This window comes from Drosophila pseudoobscura, chromosome 2 (genome assembly GCF_009870125.1).
Source record: "Drosophila pseudoobscura strain MV-25-SWS-2005 chromosome 2, UCI_Dpse_MV25, whole genome shotgun sequence".
Taxonomy (NCBI): domain Eukaryota; kingdom Metazoa; phylum Arthropoda; class Insecta; order Diptera; family Drosophilidae; genus Drosophila; species Drosophila pseudoobscura.
Window position 1 is genome coordinate 6,865,842 of NC_046679.1, and position 22,964 is coordinate 6,888,805.

A 22,964-nucleotide genomic window follows, 5' to 3' on the forward strand; every position below is an offset into this window, starting at 1 on the left:
TGATAAAATCCCAAGGTTTAAACAAATAAAGCAGAGTTTTCTTGTCTGACTTAAAATATGCCTTTTAATCCCACACTTTGTTGTAGACGATCATTCCCCTGTCAGATGTGTAGAATCAGGTAATATATCAGATGTTTAAGAGGTTCTACCCTGTCTCGCCTCAGGCACGAAGTACCCTCCGCAACAAACAACAAAACCAAACACCCAAAAAAGCACAAAAAGTTGTTTAAAGTTTGTTGATGGCCCCGGACCGTGGCTGTCAAGCTGTCAGGTTTGGCTCAGGTTGCGGTTGCCCTGTCTGTACGTGTCGTGTGTGTGTGTGGGTGGGTGTGTCTCACCCTTGGGACAAAAGGCGAAAGGGGTTTTGGAGCTGAAACTTTACACTATCAGAACTTATCACTTGGGCAAACTTATTGTTGTCTGATCGACTACACTTCCACTTCCGGTGCGGTTCGGTTCGGCTTGCTGCTTGGCTGACAACCACCGAGACACAGTCTTACAGTTAACATTGGTCCAATACACAACATTCACCGTACGACTATGTCATGGTAATTGAGCGGGCATCCTTTGGGCTCCTTCACATCTCCTGGCGGCGGCGGCAGCGACGGCGGCGGCAGCGGCGGCGGCTAACACTTCCTGCCTATTAGTTGGCATTATTATTGACAGACGGGGGACTCCAGCATCCAGCCAGCTCCCTCCATGATGCACGATGATGGGGCATATTGATTGACAGTCCCATCTCCACCACCACCGCCCGCCCCCGTCCCAGGTAATAGTTGCCAGCTCCCTTATCGGGCGAACAATGGCAGCGACAACATTGTCAGCGCGCGCGGCATCATCCTTGTTGTTGTCAGCCGGGCTCCTCTGTTCATCATTCAATTTGTTGGGTGAGAGTCCGCACAGGGAAAAAAACCCCACACACACACACACACACACACAAAAATTCCCCACACAAATATATTGATATTTTTGCAACAAAGACTTTTGGTTTGGTTTGGTTCGGTTCGGTCTGTCGTAGTGGTTTTTTGGGGTTTGGGTTAAACATCGCACCACAAATTTCCGTTGTGTCCCTGCCTGCCTCTCACTCGCGGTGTGTGTGGGCATATTATGCATTTATCTTTGCCATCTATCAGCGGTGTGAAAACTCTTTTCCCGTGGGCGCAACATATTGTCATTTCTGCCACCTGCCTCCCACCTCAAACGCTGCCTATCTGTCGCCGGCAAACGAAACATCTCTCCATCTCCGTGTGTGACTAATGACGCCGTTAGGTAGGCAACACTTTTTTACCTCACACACACACCACCACACGCCACACATAACCATATGTAAATGTAATTTTATAGCCTTGCCAACTCCTTCCATTCCATCTCCCTCCCTCTATACAGGTGTGTGCGTGGAGGGTGTTTGCGTTTTTCATCAGCGCTTTGTCACACTTGGAAGAGTGTATTTTTCCCAATTTATAATTAAAATTATTGGATCATCTACAATTTACTCCCATACTGTGGTCTGTTTAAGATTTAATACACTGAATTGGGTAGGATCATCATCTAACGCTTCCTAAAAAGCTCAAAAAACTAGCGATGCATCAGTCTGCGTGTATTATTGGATAAAAAGATTTTCAGGCAGATTGAAAAGCAGAAAACCAACAAATTTCTGTGTTGCTTTACCACAAATTCAAGCGGAGAGTGAGCGAGCAAAAAAAAACGAAATTTGCGGATTAAACACAGTAAAAATGGCCGTTTTAGGCGAGCATTTTTATGTTATCAGAAAGCTGATACCCAGATACTAAGCAAAACAAAGATTTTCAGGCAGATTGAAAAGTAGAAAACCAACAAAGTTTGAATTAATTCAAATGTAGAGTGAGCGAGAAAAAAAAACTAAATTCGCGGATTTAACACAGTAAAAATGGCAATACCGTTTCGCTCAGTCTGCTTTAGGCGAGCATTATTATGTAATCAGAAAGCTGATACCCAGATACTAAGCAAAACAAAGATTTTCAGGCAGATTGAAAAGCAGAAAACTAACAAATTTTTGTGTTGCTTTAGCACAAATTCAAACGGAGAGTGAACGAGAAAAAAAAAAACGAAAATGGCTCATCAAAAGAAGGAAGTCGTGTTTGGAGAAATAAGGATGGCTTTACTCTCACATATATATAGTTAACATATCATATGGTATAGGGTATTTCCGTGTTCGGTTCCCCTTAAACTTCACTCCTTCTTGTCTTCTGTTTCTTTCTTGTTTCTTTTAAGCCTCTTCTATCACACTCGCACACTCTCACACTTGCTGAGCTCTTCTTTGTTGGGCAAAAATACACATTATTATTAATATTATTATTTTTGCACACTCGACACATTTTCTATGCGTGTCTCGTGTGCGTGTGCGTGTCTCGTATGCATGTGTGTGTGTGTGTGGCATGTAAAATTTGTTTATTCAATTTCAACTAGGAAAACAGGGCAACAGCAACAGCAACGGCAACGGCAACGGCTGCAGCGGCACAAAGGGCGATAACTCACTTTCCTAACAAGTAAACTAATTATTTCTTGACTTTTTTTGTTTGTTCTTCTCGTACTTTCCCTTCTTTTTTTTGTTGATTCTCAAGTTGCTGCTGTTGTTGTTTTTACGTTTTTTCTTGAAGTAGAGGTGGCCTGGTGAGGGGGAGAGGACGGCCTAGGCTTGTAAATTGCGAAATAATGTACACACTTGCCGCTCGTAATCGCCATTGTAACTGGTTGTTGCTTTTACAGCCTCTAACTGCTTGTTCGGGCCCATTGTGCTTGCTCATGCTTGTTCTTCATCGTCATCAGGCAGCGACTGATGTGTGTGCATGTGTGTACACATTGCCAGACACTGACACACACTTCTGCGAGCCATGTGTACACACTGGCACTCTCATATGCATGTGGACACACCGACACACACACATGGACTGGTAGTGGCAAGTGTTTTAGCCCCTCTCTCTATCTCTATCGCCTTGCCAGCGCAATTAACGCATTCACAAATGAAGAGTGTCAAGGCTGCCAGGCAGGCCAGTCAGTCCGTCCGTCCGTCCGTCCGTCCGTCAGTCAGTCAGTCACTCGCTCCGTCACTTAGTCATTTTGTCCTTCCTTTCTATTCTTCATTCCTTCCTTCCCAAAAAAGCGCTGTCAAGTCCTTCTATCAAGATAAAAGTTTTTTAAGCCTGCCAGAGGGAATACTAAATGTTGATGCTGCCACGTACATATGTGGCACACACACACACACACACACGTGCGCACACGTACAGACACAATGATGGCCCATCAAGACAGGTGATAGTCTCAGTCTCAGTCTCTTCGCAGAAATTAGAAATTCTCTCAAGCATCAAATTTGATGTTTTTACTTGGTTAAATGTTCAAAGTTAGTGGAAAGTCGAGCATCTCTTATGGCATAATTTAGATAAAACAAAATGTTTTCCAAGAAATGAGAAAAAAGATAATCAAGCGAAAACATTTTGCACCTTGTTGACGGCTGAAGAGAAAGTCTAAACGACTCTTTGAATCAATATAAATCTGTCAATCAATATTTATGTTAAGACCACTTGAGAGTTTTCGCAAATCGGAAAACGAAATGATAAGGGAACTTGTATTAGAGCTCGTTTCGTCTTTAAGCACACATTTTCGGCGACTTTTGAAAACTTTTCTAACAAAATTTGTGAACTTTTAAGTTTTCATTCGCCGTCTTTTAATATTTTGTGCTCTTGAGCAGTCGTGAAACAATCTAAATATCATCTCTGACATGAGGATATCCAAAAACTTGACATCGTTAGCTTTAAACTCAATTTTTGGGGGCTGTGTGACCACACCTTTTGCTGCTTCTGGCAGGATGATCCTCCGAAAAAAAAAAACTGAGTGGCTGCCTCATAACGAGCCTATTTGCTATGCCTCCCTCTACCAGGGCCAACCGACATCCCCCATTGCCTTTCTTGTGTAATATTTATGTAAATTTTGCCCGCCTCCTCCAGCGCCTGCCCTTGCTCGTAAGTACGAGTATGTCCCGTACTTTGCATACATATCTCGGTTCCCTTTTGGAGCCAAACAGGAAACAGGACTTCCCTTTTGGTCGGTCTGTGTGCCTGTGCGTGTGCGTGAGGTTTTTCATAATAAATGACAACGAGCATATTATGCTCTATAATCGAGTGGAAGAGAATTATTTTGTGTGAACTAATTGCATTAGTGACATTCAATTTGATGTCACCCAAAAAGGGACACGGAACACGAAAAGGAGCCAGCCGGCAAGGCGAAAAGAACCCAATCGAGGCATGGACCCCCCTCCATGGAGGTAGGAGGCGACCAAAGGGAAAACAACGTTAAATGGCAATTGTCACAAAAGCCGGGATTTCTGATAGTCGACCCCGCTGTTCTTGCTTTTCCTCCTGCTTTTCGTTTTTCCTCTTGCCGTTGTTCTAGTTTCTGTTGCCACATCGTAGTTTCATTCTTTCCATGCTTTTGCGCCCTGCTCTTTGCCTACTTGCCGGTGCAGTCAACCAAAACCTGCGCCTGCCGCTGATTTAGGGATAGCAACCCCAAGCGCCCCAAAGTCCCGGCCCGGGACCCTCAATGCCGAAACCCAAATACGATGAAGGTCCCAGGGCCAGGTCACCGCTTGGGCAATCATGTGAATCGAGCTCTTTATAATTTGCGAAACTATATGAGTCTGTCCCCCTTTTTCGAGAAAATCGAGAGTGGATAGGTAAGTAATGGGAATGCCATTTTATGGGGGATAGGTTAGGCGATAGGAGGGATATTTAGATGATAGGTATTCAGACATTTCTGGATCGTTAGTAGAACATTTTGTCTGTATACTTTGAAATATTACACTCTTTTAAACCTCAATCATCATCAATAATAGTATTAGAGCCCCTTCAAAACTATACCCATTTTTTTTTTTTTTTTTTTTTTTATCCTAACATTTTTGATTGTTAGTAGAACATTTTTTTGATCTCCTTTGTAATATTTTACTCTCTTAACCCCAATCGTCATCAAATAAACTCTGTATTAGAGCCCGTTCAAATATCTCGTTATTATTTTTTTTTTTTTACTTCTCTCGAGAGTAATTCTGGATTCAAGTACGCTCCAAGGAGAAGATTGGATGCAGAAGTTCAAGTACGAAGGAAACCGGAGGTACACTCTGAGGCTGGGAAGGAATGAAGGGGAAAATGTATTTCGCAGAACCAGTGAAAAGGCAGGACCGCTCCAAAATATGGTTGTGGTGGACCCAAGAGCTTTCCGAGTTGGAATGCCACGATATTCGGCGTCGTATAGTATTCCAATCCCGAGTCTTCCTTCTCCAACCCATCCACAGAACCGCTGTAACCACCCTCGTGTTACCATGTGTTTTTTGTGGTCCATTTGAGTGTGCGTGCGTTTGTGTGTGTTTTTTTGGGCAACCCCAAAATGAAAATAATCTTACATGTCGTTGACACATTTCTGGGCTCTGCCAAAATCTGTGTGGGGCACTTGGTTTCCGCTATTGCTTTGCTTACCTGCCGGCCAAAGGAGAGAGGAGGCGCGTGCCACACAGAGGGGGTAACAGAAAAGAGAGAAAATAGAACAGAGAGATGTGTCAGAAGAGCCAAAGAATATATATATTATCGTAGACTATAAAGATCTATTGCATATATTTACAGTAAAGTATCTAAATACGAATGTATCTAAAGCATTTACGTACAAAATGAAAATGGAAAAGCGCAAAGAACATTTTGTGGCAGACTTGTGGGCTGCTCTTGACTCTCTTAACGGATGCAAATTATTTAACGGATTTTAGACACAGATTACGGAATACGGATTAGCCCCCGTCGGGGCTTCCCCTTTGAAGCCCCACCCTCGCACGCAGGACAGTGTTTGTTTTTGATTCGGTCTCACCTGGTGTCCGGAGCATATGGAGCCATTGGGCACTCGCACACGGAACGGACTGTGCACGGGGCAGGAGGTGCGCGGTCCCCAACGGGACGACGCCGCCGCTGCCGCCGCCTGCTGCAGGGACAAGGCCGAGCTGCACGGATTGAAGAGGGCTGGTGGCGGCGGACAGGGCGGCGCCGACATGCTGATGGAGCTGAGCCCGCTCATGCTGCGGCAGTGGCTCGACGCCATCATGGCGGCATCAGCAGCCGCCGCCGAGCACTGGGGTATCCCCTGGCCGCTGCTGCCGACGCCGCTGCCGCTCATGCCGCTGCTGCCACTGCTGCCCAGCAGCGAGATGTGCGAGCCACCGGACATCAACGACTGTGATGTGAGCCCATGATGCTGGCACATGCCGATGCCGATGCCGCAGCCGCCCGTTGACGCGGTCACGCCTCCTCCTCCTCCTCCTGACCATTGGCCAGCCGTTGATGGACAGCCACCTGAACCCGCTCCAGCGCCAGCGCCGGGACAGGCTCCAGCTGCACCGCCGACTGCTCCTCCGCCTCCCGCCGCCGATCCCGGCCCCTGTGTGTCGCCGCCTCCGCCGCCGCCACAGTAGTGATCCACCGTAAAACTGTCTTGGCTACCAGAGCATTGCAGGCGATGCGGGGGCGGTGGCGACGAATGACGCGGGTAAATGTTGTGCGGCTTCTCTCTCCGCTGATGCGTTTCTCTCACTCTCGCTCTCTCTCTCTCTCTCTGTCTCTGGCTTAGCTCTGTGATAAGTGGCTGTTGCTCCTGCTTTTGTAGTTGTTGTCGCTGTTGTTGTTGTCGTCAGGCATCGCTTTTGCTCTCTTGCTGTTTCTTTAGCTTTCGGAGAGCGGCAGCAAACTTAGAAGCTGTGCTCTTCTCTGCTGCTAAGCATAGCTTTTGCTCTCTCGCACGTTTCGAATATTACTGTTGTTGGTGCTCCCTTGTAAGCATCTCTTTGTCTCGCTCTGTCCCACTCGTGATCACAGCATTGCCAGCATATTACCAGGCAAAATTTCAACAACAACTAACGGTTTTATGAATAATCAACAACACAACTTCAACAATTACAACAATTTTCGGGATTTATTTCGGCGTTGCTTTATTCTTGTTGCTGTTGTAATTAGGTAATTGTTTTTATTATATCGTAAATTTTATTTAAATTCTGTTGCTATCACTGGTAAATTATACACAACGTTTGTGCTGCTCTCTCTCTCTCTGTCTCTCTCTCTTACAGCTCTCTGATCGGTGTGACTGTACTTTCTTCCTTTTTGGCTTTGGAGTCGAGTTTGAAGTGCAAATGTTTTGCCATAAATTATTGTTTCGTTTAATTGATGCTGTGTAAATATTTCGTTTATTCTATGTATTTTTAAATGCTTGAGATTTTGTTATGCAATTAACTGTTTCATCACAATTTTAATTAATTACGGTTTTTTATTTTTAAGATTTCCTTTTTTTATGGAGTTTTGTTTTTACAAGTGTGCACTATATATGTGTGTGTTTTTATTTTTTACTTTATTTTTTTATGCAACTTTTAGAGGAAATTTTGAATTGATTTTGGTTTGGTTTGTTTTTGTTTAGCTTTTTTGAAATTTTCTATAGCATGCGAGTTCTGCAAAAGAAAATTGTTGAAAAGCCCAAAATTTAACGAAATTTATTCGACTGGGAATGGGAGTTTTTTGGTTTCTTTTATTTAAGAGTGTTTTTTTGGGAGTGGGGAGTGATCTATTTACAACTCAGCACAGCGTGGCCCCAGCGGGTGGGGTCAGAGGTTAGAATTTCAATTTTGTTTAGCATACTTTCGCGGGCTTTCCCCATTCGACACAGAGTTTGGTGGAAATGTTTTAACATTTAATTCAAATAAATTAGATATTTAAGCCCTTGCAACACCCACACACCTACTTAATTGAAATTAGTGACACGCCCATCTGTGCGCCCCCCACGTTCCTGAAAGCAATCAACGGAACAGATGCGTACCAACTTTTGGTCCCCGCCTCGTTTTAATTAAAGCCACTGTCTAGGCAACTGCCTAGCGCTGGCAGACAATAAAATAAAAATCTACAATATAAAAACCTGTGCCAGTGCCTGGGCCAGTCCCAAGGGGGCAGCAGAGATACGGGGACGAGGGCTTTTATCTAAACGGCTCCAAACAGCAATCGTTTGGGGAAAAAGCCTTAAAAATGTAAATAAAAAGAACAACAGTCTGTGATACACGGAGAAACAAAAATAGGAAATTATATGCGCTAATAAAGAGCGACAGAGAAGGCGGATCTGACCTCGGAGTTGGCCTACGGAACAAATCCATGCTCGAAGGAACGAATTCCCTGGTGACTATCTGGACCGCAGTGGGAGACTATTTATGCTAAATAGTTTTCAACAAAATTTTACACTGACTGCCAAATGTCTGCGGACAGCTCGAGTGGGACTCGCCTGCCATCGAATTAAATTAAAATGGAATTGTGAATGCTTAAATAATATTCGCATCATAAAAGAGGCCGGGGCAACGAAATGCTTGCGTTTGGCTTCCGCATCTTCCGTTTGCCGCACTGGGGGAATGCTAATGTGGCGCCCGCTGCCACATCCTATCCCCATAATTGAATGAGAACGTGCCTTGGTTGCGCCTTCGAGCCAAGGAAGGAAGTCACGCAAGGACATGAATGCCTAGGGAAGCCAAACAGCAGCAGGCGAAGGCAAACTTTGCAGCGGAACATACGAAAAAAAATAACCAAATTCAATTCATAAAAGATTCAAAAACCAACAAAGAAGGAATGAACGAATATGGCGAGAGAGAGAGAGAGAGAGAGAAAGAATGATTGAGGAATGTACAAGTTTTTGGTAACCTTATGTGCATTCCTACACTCGGAAAAATACTTTGTCATACTCTAAAAAGTAGTTCTTAACCTTCAAAGTATATATTTCCAAGGGTATTATAAGTAGAGTCGTTCATTCGTGTCTACCACAGAAGTACAATCTGTTCTAATAAGCCGAGCTCAACTGAAGTGAAAACTCAGGGCTGAGGTGAGTCCGAGTCCTGTCGGGTTTTGGTTGCTGTGGCGGCACAGTCTACTATCCTGAAGGGGCCCACTGCGCTTCAAGGACTCAATGTCTGAGGTCCGACCACTGCTGCACTTGCTCTTCGTTTCCTCTGCTTTGAGTAAATGAAACCAAACAAAAACCCCTTCTCTGCCTCTTCCTCTACCTCTACCTCTTCTCTTTCTATTCCTCTTCTATATCTTTGTGTATATATACACAATTTTGATAAGGCAAACGGAAATGGCATAGGAAACGGTTCTTTTTTTCTATGGGTTGAGGGGCTGCTGTGCTGAGCGGTGAAGTGAAGCAAACTTCAGGTTTAAGGGAATTCCATGTTAGATTTTTTTTGAGGTGGGGGTGTTATAAGGCTTTCTTTCGCCTGCTCATACTTACTGCAACGAAATGTTGTTCTTGTTGTTGTTATTCGTTTCACGTTGTGTTTGTTTTTGGTGTTTGTTGTTTCTTTGCTTTGTTTGAATTTTGTTTTTGTCCAAGTAAATAAGGAAATTACGAGTACATGATTTTATTGTTCTTTTTTGGCTTGTTTTGTTGCTGGAAAACCATAAGTTTTTTTATTGTTTTTCGCACACACACAGAAACACACACACTGGCTCACACACACACACACATAAAGCGATAGACACGCAGGCTTAATAAATCGGATTAATTTAATTTAATCGAAGCGTTAGCGAAATCATTGATAATCATTTTTGGCAAATCGATTTGGAAATGCGGTTGAAACCAGTTGGCCCTGTGCTCAACTCCCCTCCCCTCTGCTCCACCCCTTGCGGTTGTTGCTTCGCACGAAGGCGATGACGAGCACGATGCGAGAGCACGTCGCTGTCGCTCTCGTGTGTCAGCAGACGCAGAGGCAGTCAGGCGGGTGAAAGAGAGAGACAGAGACGAAGTGGAGTGGGCGAGCAGCAGTAGGGCATGCCAAAAGCGGGAGAGGAAGCAACTCCCACACATACACACACAGTGCGACAGGGAGAGGAAGCCGGAGCAGTGGACAATATGCAAAAAAAATAAGCAGAAGAGCACGCCAGAGGGAGAGGGGAATCAGCAGTGGACCAGCAGCGATTGAATCGCACGATGAAAAAACGTCGCCAAAAACGACCACGCAAAAGAGTGCGTGTGTGTTTGTGTGTTGTGTGTGTGTGTATGTGAGTGAGTGCTCTTGCGATTTTCTCTCCATTTCGCGTGCAAAAATCAATTTAAATTTTTTTGGTCTGGCACAACATTTTCCCATCAGCATACTTTTGCGCGCAACTGTTTCTTTTTTGGGGACTCTGTTAAGTAACGGAACTTTGTAATTTTCGCAACGAAAGTTTCATCATGACACGGCACTTGTTTCCCCCCTTCGGTCCAGCCCCGTTTCTTGTACATTAGTTTTTCCCCTTGGGTTCACATTTTTCGTTGGTTTTTTCTTCTTATTTGCCGTATGGCAACTCACTCGCTCCTACGTCTGTGTGTGTGTGTGTGTGCAGCAGCCGTCGTTGTCGTTGTGTGTGTGTTTGTGTGTGCGAAGCGTTAAGGCTCTAGCTGCTGCTGCTGCTGTGTACCCGTCCTGTCCAGGCAAGGGTTCGCGTTACACTGCCACAGAACCAGCCACCAAGGTGCACAAACAATTCAAGACTAAACTCCGGCAGCAGCCAGCATCCAGCCTTGGCTCATCTCTGCTCTCTCCTGCTCTCAGCTGAATGCAGGGATTCCCAATCAATTTCCGAAGCAGATAGCCCCCATCCAAACGGGTGAGTGCAAGCGAGACGACTAGCTGGTGTTGTGTGGGTTGGTTGGTTGCTGAATCTGCCCGCCTCGGATGCAGGATGCTGGCGCTGACACTGGCTTTGGCTTTGACTCGCGGACATGCGCAGTCGCGACGCGGGACCAAGCTGCCGTCTAGCACCTCAACACATTTCTCACTCATTGCCAATCGCTGTGGCTACCTCTGCCGCTGCCTCTGCCACTGCCGCTGCCGCTGCCTCTGTCTTTGCTGTTTGTCTAACGGGAGCAGCAAGTAACGTGCAAGAGCGTGCAAATATTCGTAATTTATGGCGCAACGTCTGCGCCACGTAGTCGTTAACCCAATCATTGCCAACGCTGGCGTCATCATCATCATCAGCAGGCAGCATCATCAAGCGCTCATCAGCGGGTGGCTGCAGCTGCAGCTGAGTACTGGAGTACTGCTGCCTCCAAGAGCCGTCCCAGCCAAAGTAGGTGACACACACACTCGAACCGACCCACCGACACACCGACACAGACACCCACTTAGAAACCGACCGAGAGAGAGAGAGAGAGTACCCCAGATAGGCCCAACTGGACTCCACTTATTTCGACTGGCATGCCTGCCTTGCCGCATGCGGGCGTGATGCAAAAAGGATTCATTGCCAAAAGAGGAAGGCAACCAGCCGAAAGAAGGTGGCAAGGAAACCGCAACCTAATTACATGTGGCAAGACCCCTGCTAGATGTCCATTGGGGCCAGGCAAACACACACTGCTAGTCGGGGGAGAGATGGACCGACAGGCAGAGAGACAGACCCTTTATGAGTTATGAATCTGTGCTGAGGCACAGCAAATATTTATGAAGCGCTTGCTGGGAATGGACTGAGAGAAAGAGAAAGGAGGAGGTGGAGCAGGAGGTAACGAGATGGGACAGAGTGGATAAGATGGGAGCAGAGCGATGGAGCTGTGCACTGAAAGAATATAAATAAAAGCTTGGATTGCCTTTTTGACTGTGGGATGTACAATATTTGGGAATAAGCCTCCTCCATATGCCTCCCCTTTTTGGTTCTAGGCTGTTCCCAGTGAAAGCAATTCTGACAATCGATTGATTCACAAGGACAGCAAACCCGCACCAGCTTAATGTTCAACATAACAGGCTTTTAATTAATGCACAATATACAATACGAATACGAGCCCGCCCCGCCCCACCCCGCGTCCCATCCCCTTGTCACACACCCTTGTCAAGTGCGAATTCATTTTGCCCAAGGATCCAACATCCATAGGCGCAGTGTAGGTCAAGGCCCCACACAGAACAGAACACAGAACAGAACACAGAACAGAGCTCGGGTAATAGCATCTGGCTATAAACTATTAACACGAGGGCTGTCGCCAGCGTTTTGTGTGTGCGCCTGCAACAGACCAATAGAACGAGATGGCACAGGAAAGAGACAGAGGAGGAACAGAGCGAGAACGAGAGTGAAAGCAATTTGGCACGAATTTGTCATGCCATCGAAGTGGCAACAAATTTGGCTGCAACACTGCCACCACCACCACCAGCAGCAACAGCAACAGCAACAGCAACAATGACAGGAATGAAAGGTACAGGCCTTCACAGGAAGCTCTAAATACCCTTGCAGATGGCAGCCATTTATGCATTGTTCTCATGACAGCGCCATGATATAGTAGTGGTTCTTTGGTAACTATTCAGAGGTTTACCAAATTACAGCCCATAAAGTTTGATGGGAAAATGGAAATAATTACTGCATAAAAGTGGTCTTGAAATTTAGAATCTTTTACTGCAGATACCGCTACAAAATATGTCTATATTCTGCATAGCGGACAAATCCATATACTGCCTTATGCATATCCGAACTATTCTCAGTGCTTCGATATAGATATTCAGAGGCACAAGCAAAAAGTTTTCAAGAGTATGCCCACGAATGCAAAAACCAACCGACACTCGGTCCCACGAAGGCAAAACCCGACCGAGACTCGGTCCCACGAAGACAAAAAACAATTTACATGTCGTTTGCATGACTAGAAGCGTACCTACACCTTTAGTCCTTATTCTATCATGTTGAGCTGCTGCTGTGTACCCGTCCTGTGCAGGCCAGGATTCGCAGACTCGTTCCCACTAATGCAAAGCAATTTACATGTCGTTTGCATGACTAAAAGCATGCCCACCGCTGGCCTTTAGTCTATCGTTAATAGCTTAGTTCTCTTCAGTGTAGGGTATACAAAACCAATGCCAACTGGCAAGGGTGGTGTGAGCGGAGGACAAATTCCGACATTTACGTGTGCGGCCAAAAGAGTAACCCTAATGTGTCAGTGGGCCGGGACAACCGTTGGCCGTGAGGGGGTCCTGTTCCTGCTAGTTTGCTGGTGTGCTTACTTAGCCTCGTTGACACGTTTAGTTGTCATCTAACACACACACTCAGAGAGAAAGAGAGAGAGAGAGAGAGGCAAGGGGAAAAAGGATGAAAACACTTGCACATCCTTGTATCCGTATCCTTGTGTACTCAGGGCAAATCAGAAACAAGTCAAAGGTAAAACGAGCATTGTAATAATGCTGATGGCATCCCACAGAACGAGCCAAAAACTATAGTCGTCAGCGCCGACTGGGGTATGCCCCCGAGAGAGTGCCCTCCACCCCTCCCCCCTCAGTCTGAGTGTGTGCCATAGGAAAATGCAAATTTGTTGGCCATTTGGTAAATTGATTTTGCCATTGCAATTGGCCAATATTCAATGAGTGTCTAACGGGGATAGGGCCATAAAGCAATGATAGCAATAGCAACAACGACGACCATAAACAATTGATAGAAAAACTCAAGCGTTTTATGCCCTCTCGAAATCTTACTTAAAGATGGCTCCAGCGATGCTGGAAATGGACACACATTAGGAATTGCGATGAGGTTGGGTAAGAGCTGGTGTTGGTCCATCGATCAGCGTTACTTTTAGTGTGATTATATAAGCGGATAATCGAAAAGATTTCCAGGGAAAATTCAAGTTTATTTGGTGGTTTATTGAGATTTTAGGCTTGCCCAACGCTCTTACTTACTCCTGCTTCAAAGGAGAATGCCCGAGAAGAAAGGAGAATGCAATAACAACATGCATGTCGTGTATGTGACTTCTCAAAAGGGAATTTCCAAGAATGGTACAAAAACAACATACATGTTGGGTGCCTGACGCAGCACATTGATGCTCGACTCGACGGCGACTCGACGGCGAATGCCCGAGACTTTCAAAAACAACGTACATGTCGTGTTGCAGAAGGAAAACAGTACAAAAACAACATACATGTTATGTGCATGACGAAGCACATTGATGCTCGACTCAACGACGCAAAGACGCAAAGGCCCGAGCCTCTCAGAAACAACATTTATGTCGTGTTGCAGAACGAAATTTCCAAAAACAGTACAAAAACAACATACATGTCGTGTGCAGGCCGGAGCTCACTGATGCTCGACTCGACGACGCACAAGCGAATGCCCGAGACTTTCAAAAACAACATACATGTCGTGTTGCACAAGGAAACAGTTCAGTAAAACATAAATTTCGTGTACATGACGGACAAGCGAGTGATTCGAAAGAGAATGCCCAAGATTTTCCAAAAACAGCCCATTTACATGTCCTGTACATGACGCGACATTCGAGTTTCTATAAAAAGTGTTTCTTTTTTGTTTTTGTTGCTTTGAAATTCCACAAATTCTGCCCACCGCTGTTTTAATAAATTAAGAATTTCCTAGAAATATTTGGTTTTTGTAATTACTTCAGTGCTTCAGTGCTGGAAAAACCCCAGCTCCCAATAGGTTGGCTAACTTTTTCATTGTATTCCATCGGCATATACGCCACGCATAGTCTGCCATGGGAAACCCAATTAAAAAAGTGTAAACAAAATTAATCAAAGTTTGGCCGCAACTCAAATCAAAACAGCAGCAGGAGCAGCATTTGGAGCATGCTGGCGGCAGCCACAAAAAGCAATAACAATTCACAAAAAAATTGACCCACCCATCAGCCCGAAACTATTCCATATCCCATTATCCCAGTACCCCCCAGTCCCCCAGTATTCATATGCCATCCCCCCAGATGGGGGCGAATGGGGCGTATGTGGGTTTTACCTGGTGGTGCAGACTGTTGTAGTAGCGGGTTACGTATGCGGGCAACAGCTCGGCGGTCTCCAGGCCAATCCACTGGAAGACCTCCACTTGGGGATGAGGCTGGGGCGCTGAAGCGGCATTACCCAAAGCGATGACGGCGGCGGCATTGGATCCGGAGCAGCAGCAGCCACAGCAACAACACACTTGCTCCTGCCTCTCATCGTTGGCCGCCATTCAGCAGTTAGGCAGCCCTCACAATTTTCCACGTTTCTTGGGGTTCCTTTTGCTGTTTCTGTTGTTGTTTTCTTATCAATATTATAATTTGATTATTTGTTCCTGTTCTACAACATTTAATTTTGAGTTTATCCACCCACTTCTTGTTGGGTTGTGGGTTGTCTCTGTTCTTGTTGCTGGTGTTTTTGAGTAGGTGAAACACATTTGAATTTAAATTGAGTTATGCTGGCGTACAACTAGTCGACAGCTGGCGCTGGCCTGGGACGGAGGAGTATCTTCTTGTGGCGCCAATTTATGAGCAGGGCAATGGCTCGTCCCCAGCGCCAAGGAGCAGCAGCATCATCATTGCCGATGGTGGCGGTGGCAGCGGTGGCTGCCATTTTGTCAATTGCTCCCATGTGGATTGAGATGCCGGAACACGTGGCTGACAGCGCGACTCCGGTGGGTAGGAAAAACTCGCGCGTAATTGGCACACTGACACAACGACACGCACTAAAACACTCCAGAGACAGGCTCCCGGTTCCCGGGTACGGCTACGGCTACGGGTACGTTTACGAGTCCCGGTCCGGGTTTAGCCTCTCGTTAATTGGGTCAAGCCAACAGGAGAGAGAGCTCTTTCTCCCTCTCTCTCTCTCGCTCCCACTGGAGGAGATAGACGACTCCTGACGAAGGTTTTCCGCCAAAAAAAAAAACAAACTCCAGCTCTTTAGAGGGGGGTCGGGGGGCGGCGCTGGAGCTGTGGGTGTGTGGGCTTGTGGCGCCTCGTTAGGCGCCTCTTTCACACATGACTGGGCAAGTGTCAAATAAATCAAAATGCGAAATCCGAGGCGAGGTGCGGCGCCGGGCTGCACGTTCCCTAGTGGCGACTGCGCCGCAAACTAAACTGAAAAATTGTGCGCGCTTTTTCTTTAAGTCAATCACGAGTGCTCCGTTTGCTGAAAGAGTTGGCTAGAGAGGGTGGGTGGGGGGCTGAGAGAGCACCGCCTGCAGTTGCTGCTGCAATGTGCAGCGCAAAGAGAGAGGAAGAGAGAGAGAGAGACCAAAAGCTTTTGCTGCAAGCTTGGACCAGGTCCGGGGCAAACTCTTGTTGCTGTTGCCGCAGCCCTGGCCAGTCGGTTCTTATCCTAGCCGCGACACCCCCGCCCCCACTCGCCCACCCATTCCCCAGCCTCCTCGATGTGTATATAGCATTAACACATTCCTTGCTAGCCAGAGCCTGCATTTTGCTGCAGTTGTTCATATTTTTCTTTCATTCTTTGCGTACTCGTTTTATTTCATTTTTTTTTTTGTAGCTGGATTTATGAAAATGAGTCGCCAGACAGAGGCCGAGTCCGAGCGCAAGTCCTGAAGTGGCGCAAAAAAATAAATAAAAGGAGGCACAGAGGCAACAGAGGCATCCAATCCCCAGTCGCAAGAAGAAGTAAAAAAAAAACTGTAGTCTGCTTCAAGGAGCAATTAACGACAGTGGATGGCACAGAGTTATGTTATGGCATTTCGGGAGCCCCATATCACACTCAGGCAGGCATTCCCAAGGCTCGAGAGGAAGTTCCTAATACCCTAGCTTATGAGTGGGGTATATACGTGGGGCGGGGGCAAAGCAATTAAGAACTTCAAAGGAAAACTCTGCCAAATTATGGGATCCATCAGGGGAGAGTTTGTTCATATAATGCCATAACTTGATCCCCAATTTGCGGTCTAAGAACTCTTAAATATTCGAATTTGTGTAATTCCTGGATAGCATATTTATCGCCCCATTTAAAGGTCCTTGAATTGGTATTATAAATAATCAATTGAACAGTTGAAATCCATCAGCGAGTCATATTCAATTCAGTTTTAGCCTGTCGTTTTTCATTAATGCCCGTAAGGATATTTGATATTTCGTTCAAATGCAAAATCCTGTTCGGTTTTCGTTTACAATTTTCTGCATTTCTTTCTCTCCCCCGCTCCCAGTTTTGCTATCGTTAAATGTTTTTGTGTGGTCGGGCCGGGCCGCAACCAACGATGATGGCACTTGAGCCTTGTAGCATACTTTTCAGCGCAAAAAGCCTTTAGGGGTGGACCAGACCGGGGCCCTAGGGGCGTCCTGTGTCGCGGATGTTGCTGCTTTCTGGTGTACTCGTATTGCGGCAACAATGTCCGAAAAAAGGAATTTCGGTTTGGTTTATTCTGATTAAATTGTTTGTATTTGGTTGCATTAGCAGGCATTGCCATTGTCTGTGTGTGTGTGTGTGTGTGTGCCTCTGTTGAGGCAAAGGATTAGTGACTATCTGTGCTCCGGGCATGATGGTCTGTACTGCCATTGTGTTGCTTTGGCCTGTTTGCCCGCACTAAATACATTTCAAATTTGTTTAAGCTTAAGCCGAAATGAATTTCGGGGGACCGACCACAGAGAGAAGTACTCTATGTAAGAGCCAGAGCTTCGTTGTGATTGGCAGATTATTAAGAAATAAAGCCTGCCTGCCACAAAATGCCACACAGCAAAGTAATAGTAAATAAGCGCAATGGAATGGGGTCTTGCCAGCACTCACCTGCATGTGTGGGGCGGCCAGCAGCAGCATTAGTTCATCCTTGGCATACTTATTGGCCACCGAACTGCCGGCCGTCGACGAGAGCGTCTCCAGGACATCCCGACTGCGGGTGACCGCCTCTGCGGCCGGCGCCCGGCCGTTGCTGGTGACAACCGTCGAGGTGATGCGATCAAAGAGCTGCAGCAACTGATGCAGCCGACTGTCCCGCAGCATATCCCTCATCACATCCGCGTCCACATGCGCGTCCTGCAGCGAATAGATATCGTCCAGGCAGTCCAGAATGCGCTGGACCGCCTCGATGCCCGCCTCCTCGTCGGCCCATTCGTCGGGTGCCCCAGCAATGGGCACTGAAAGATCACAACATTAGTAAGGATCGAAGAAAACGTCTGTATATGGTAGGACTTACTGTCCGCATCGGTGACATAAACGGGATCCATGGTGGTGCCGCCGGCGATGGCCTGAACGGCACCCTTGAGCTTGCGCCGAGCATTGTAGCGCTTCAATTCCTCCACCGTTTCTGCGAGATGTGTTCGCTGTAGCTTGTCCCGGTCTCGTATCCACGGATGGTCGAGCACCTCGGTGATGGAAAGTCTGTGATGTGGATTGGCCGCCAGCATTTTCATGACTAGATCCTTGGCATTAGCCGAAATTGATTTCCATTCAGGCGCCTCAAACTGCAAAACAAATCGAATCAAACACTACAACTCCACAATGAATCCTTTGCGTCACTCACCGAGAGCCTGCCACGCGCTATCGACTGCTGTAGTCGCACGCCGGAGCCCAAAAAGGGCAATCTGCCGGATAGTAGGACATGCAGCATTACACCAGCGCCCCAGACATCGCAGCCCTTGCCGTACAGCCGCCTGGTGACAACCTCCGGCGCCATATAGTGCGGACAGCCCACGCGTCCGTGTGTTTCTATGGTTTCCCTCGTGCCCGGCAGCTGGATGGCCGAACCGAAGCCACCAAGCTTCACTGGCGCCGAGTTGTCCACGGTGGCGAGCAGGGCACAGGCGGGACGCACGTCCCTGTGCAGTATATCGTTCTCATGGCAATATCGTAGCGCCTCCAGTATCTGCCGCATGTAATGGCTGTAAAGAGTTGCAGATGTTAGTTAAAGGGCTTCAAGAGGGTCCTGCCTTATGGATGCGTGTTTGTTTCTGTACTCTCTAAGGTTCTAAATGATTTGGCAACTAATTTTGGTTTCCATTTGCTAACAAAAGTTCCAAAACGAAGCTAGTAGAGGGGCTTTTTGCACTGTTTAGCTATTTGCTTTTGTAAAACAAAAGTTTGGACAAGCTTTTGGATTTGTGAAATTCAAGAACGATCAGAATCAATCAAAAAACTAAAGATTTTACAGAAATTTGACTTTGCAGAAGGCATAGACTCGTTTAGGTCTTAAACTTTACATTTTTCGACAATCATTTCATATAATATTATGAATATATTCCACCTGAGCCTTTCCTAAGCCTTAAATTCATTAACAATAATTTTCCAAAATTAAAACCCTATTCAGGATAGGATTTAATGATTACACTGAGCAAAATTTGAACAATTTTAGTGATTAGGAGGTTATTTTGATGTAAATTAATGCCATTAAAGAAATAAAATATAAAAATATAACCAGACCATACAAAAAAATGGCAAAATGAAACTTTGGCTCGGTATATCTTTAGCTACAGGCATTGAATATACACAAATACAACCTCCTTTGGGAGAACTAAGGATCTAACAACTAAAAACTAATCCTCAGATCCTCAGCAAGCACCACAAAAGTATGCTACAAAAAGAGATCGATTGACTATTGCCATGCCAGGCTATCAGCATCCGCTTAAAGGTGCCTCCTCTTAAAGGTTCCTCCCCTCAAAGGTTCCTCCCCTGAAAGTTGCATCCCTAGTCGAAGCAAACACACATCCATAGCACATATTTGTGCAAAAACTGAGTAGTCCTGGTGCTCACCAAGCCACCGCCTCGCTGTAGACAAAACCGGCAACGGCGCGACGCACAACCTCGAAGCACAGGTCGGAGCCTTCCATGCTGTAAATGTGAAAAATGGAAAATGTAAGTAAATGAAAGGTTTGAAAGGGAAGGAGACAGGGGGAGCACTTACAACTCGAACACCATGTAGAGCATGCCCTCGGAGCTGTAGGTCTCCAGCAGCTCGACAATGTGTGGATGCTTCAGCATATGACATATTGTGGCCTCGCGCTTCAGATCTGCAATGGGAGTGAAAGCAGGGCAGAAACGGCAATTAGTTGACATTAGATGGAAGCCTAAACAGTTGTACGGCCAGGCCAGGCCAGGCCAGCACGGCCCCCCACCCATACCAAGTCCGACACCAGCTGGCAGTGGCACTAATGGACTTAGCGCTGACTTATGTGCCTGCCATGCATCATTTAGTCAATGTCCTGGGCCTGGGACCTGCTGTTCGTCCAGGTCCAGGCATCCTTGCACTTGAGCAATTTCTTTTTAATTGGCATCTTGGGCTGCCAGATGCCTGGGGGGGGGCCCTGCTACACGTGTGCCACAGCCAACATAATTTTGAATAATTGAGCAGCTTAATTATAATTTATTCACACAGAAACGGTGCCTGTCGGGCCAAATCGAACAAGGTCGCCTCCCATTCTGGAACAACAACAACAAAATATGAGTACACTCACCCGCTGTGCTCAGTCCTGGACTCGCTGTGAACTTGGCCACATCAACGATTTTAACAGCAAACTGCTGGCTGGACTCCCTATGTATACATCGTCGCACAATGGAGAAGGGTCCTCTGCAAAAGAAGGGAACAACACCGAACGACAGAAATTTAAGTGAAATTTTAGGGCTCTTTGATTATCGTTTTTCCATAAATATATACGAGTAACCCCAAAATAAGACTTTTGTATACCCTTTTGTAGGTCTAAGCAAATTAAAAAATACACAAAAGTATTTCTAACTCAATTTTGGCACTCTTCCAAGATGGGGAAACTTTTGTCCCTGTCCCGGCAAAAGTTCTTGGTAATTTTTTTGGAAATTTCCGAAACAAATCACAAAAATATTTTGTAATATAATTTCTGACTGTACGCTCAACTTTGACCTGTTAAACTATGTTAAATTTATGCTCCTGCAGCCTTGGACTTTGGTAGACAACTATGATCCTGTCACAGGAGTGTAACCAACATAGAAATTTCGTTAGAGCGGCATACATAATGCAAAAGTTGGTGAGAAGTTTGCCAACTTTTGCTTACATTTCTTGAGGGGGCGGAGGCGGGACAGGAGAGGACAGGACAGATGTTAGGACATACATAATGAGATAATGGCAGCCGTCAATAGCAGCAGTTGCTCCATAACCAGGGGGAGGGGTGTGGGGGAGGAAACTTACTTGCCAATGACCTCGCACAGCTCGTAGACATCGTCAAAGAGAATTTCGTCTTCGGTCATTTTGAATAATTGATGAATTGATGCTGATGCCTGCTGATGGTTCGCGTCTCAATTGCTTTTTCGAATATTGATGAGTGGGCCGGTCCCCTGTCCCCTGTCCCTGGCTGCTCCGGGTTCGGGTTTGGGTTTGGGTTTGGGTCCTAGGTGTACGTGTTACTCCGTGTCCAATGTTTTTTGCCCTCCAAAAGCGAACACAAAAAAATTAACAAAAAAAAAAGGATCCAAAACCGATGGGCCTTAAGAGAGCAACTCTTAAAAAAAAAAATCGTTGGCTCTTTGTGGGTTGTTCTTCTTATGGTAGTTGTTGTTGTTTTTCGTTTCCTCGCTGGTTGGTGCTGATGTTAAAGATACATTTCGTGGCTGCAAAAGAGGAGGAAAAAAGCCAAACACAGGCGTGGTTTTTAGTTAAGGAAATGAGTATGGCCATTGGCCACTGGCCAACCATCCGATCCGATCCGCCAACAGGCTGTCAATCACCGGCCCTCTTCAGGTGAGCTTTATTCCGAACCCAAATCAATTACAGTCAGGCCCCAGCAACCGCAACCGCACATACACACACAAACCACGACGTGTGTGTGTGTGTGGGACAGGCAGGAAGGAAGTTTCACTGTCAACGATTCGAATTTTCCAACGGAAATGATGAGCGGTCCGCACTTCGGAGTTTTTGGGCCACCAAAAAGGTAAACAAGCCTCAAAATATCACACAACGAAAGGAGGGAGGTGTACGTACAGCAGGCGGGTGGCGAGGGGAGGTGTGCAAAGGGGGTACGATGGCCTATAGCTAGTTCCTTTTGCTATTGTCTTGGCCAGAGCCATGTACTATTATTATGCCCATTTGGAACCCTAAGGGGCACTCATGAAAGGCACTCCAAAAAGTCATACAGAGAAAGGAGAGAAAAATGAAGAGCCCAGAGAGAGAGAGAGAGAGAAAGCCTCGTAGAGCCTGAGAGGAAGCCGTAGAACAAGCGCAGGCGCCCAAATGATGTCCGTGTAAAATGGCAATTGTAATCGTCAAAAATATAAGCTATGCTTTGCTCGGACAAGGCTCTTGAGCTGGGCCCAGGGCTTGCTGCATGAATATTTAAATATGCAACAATTTACGATGCACTCACAGGACACACGCACACCATAGCAAACGCACACACACACACACACACAGATAGAGGCGAGTAGGGAGCCCGCCCTGGACCGGGACAAGTGTCATGTTTAATGCAGAGCTGCGCATGGGGCGCGGTGCTCGAAGCTCGAGCGAAGGTTTTACCTTGCTCGTGTGCCGCTGCCGTCGTCGCTGTTGTAAAATGCCTTGACACTTGCCACTTCACGACCTTACCTCACACACGGACGCACACTAATGCACACACACGCACACACACACACCCGCCTCTACTGCTGCTGATGCACTTGTCACCAGAGCGACACAAGTGCCACCGCCTTGTCGGGCAATTGGGAAATTGATTCTTTGTCTAGGACGAGGGATTACAAAAGGATTTGCATTGCTCTGTCACAGTCGCAGTCGCTGTCGCCGTCGCCGTCGCAGCAGCCACCCATAACACCCCCGCACAACACACACATTCCACCACCATACCAGCATTGGTATGTATTTTTATGTACAAACCCCTGTTCGCAGCCTCGCACCGAAATTTTGTGTGCCCTGCCCCTCAGCGACGGAGTACTTTACACAGCAGCGGCATTCATAGATCGCGCCTGGGTTGACGTCAACACATAAAAACGCTTAATTCTTTAATTAATTTGTTATTTCTCACTAATTTTGCTAAAAACACGAACCCAGTGTGACCGCGGACTTAACGAATAAATATACCGTCCGACCGCCAGAAATATACCGAAACATACCGTATCATTTTAAGAATATACCGTAAATATACTGACGAATTCAATATCTAGTTTACATATTCCTCGTTTTTGACCTTCCGTGGAATATTACTAGCTATATAGAACATTAAGCCATGCCCACATCATTTTATCCGATTAATGAATCAATTTTCTACTTGATTGGTTAGTTTTTAGTCCTTGCTTTTAT

The 22,964-nt window shown here is 46.2% G+C and overlaps 1 protein-coding gene and 1 long non-coding RNA gene across 14 annotated transcripts in view; both read right to left on the bottom strand.

Annotated features, from left to right (window-relative positions):
- Positions 1-22,753, bottom strand: part of CASK (peripheral plasma membrane protein CASK) — a 36,100-nt gene extending 13,347 nt beyond the window's left edge. For 5 of the 13 annotated variants that reach the window (XM_033385764.1, XM_033385776.1, XM_033385761.1 and 2 more), the window contains exons 1-8: positions 22,542-22,750; positions 20,868-21,286; positions 20,164-20,276; positions 19,614-19,719; positions 19,463-19,540; positions 18,237-18,594; positions 17,910-18,177; positions 17,504-17,850 (exon numbers count right to left, since the gene is read on the bottom strand). In XM_033385764.1, the coding sequence (XP_033241655.1) occupies positions 17,504-17,850; positions 17,910-18,177; positions 18,237-18,594; positions 19,463-19,540; positions 19,614-19,719; positions 20,164-20,276; positions 20,868-20,926 (1,329 nt within the window). In that variant the 5' untranslated portion in view covers positions 20,927-21,286; positions 22,542-22,750. Of the gene's footprint in view, positions 1-5,428; positions 5,502-5,880; positions 7,364-14,762; positions 14,991-17,503; positions 17,851-17,909; positions 18,178-18,236; positions 18,595-19,462; positions 19,541-19,613; positions 19,720-20,163; positions 20,277-20,867; positions 21,287-22,541 lie in introns of those variants that run through there. The other 8 variants (XM_033385779.1, XM_033385778.1, XM_033385785.1 and 5 more) reach the window with 6 other exon arrangements.
- LOC117185624 (uncharacterized) lies at positions 9,350-10,589 on the bottom strand. The gene is made up of 2 exons (XR_004471103.1): positions 10,485-10,589; positions 9,350-9,474 (listed from the first exon to the last, which is right to left on the bottom strand). It is a non-coding gene; the product is annotated as an uncharacterized lncRNA (long non-coding RNA).
- Positions 22,754-22,964: the final 211 nt, after the last annotated feature.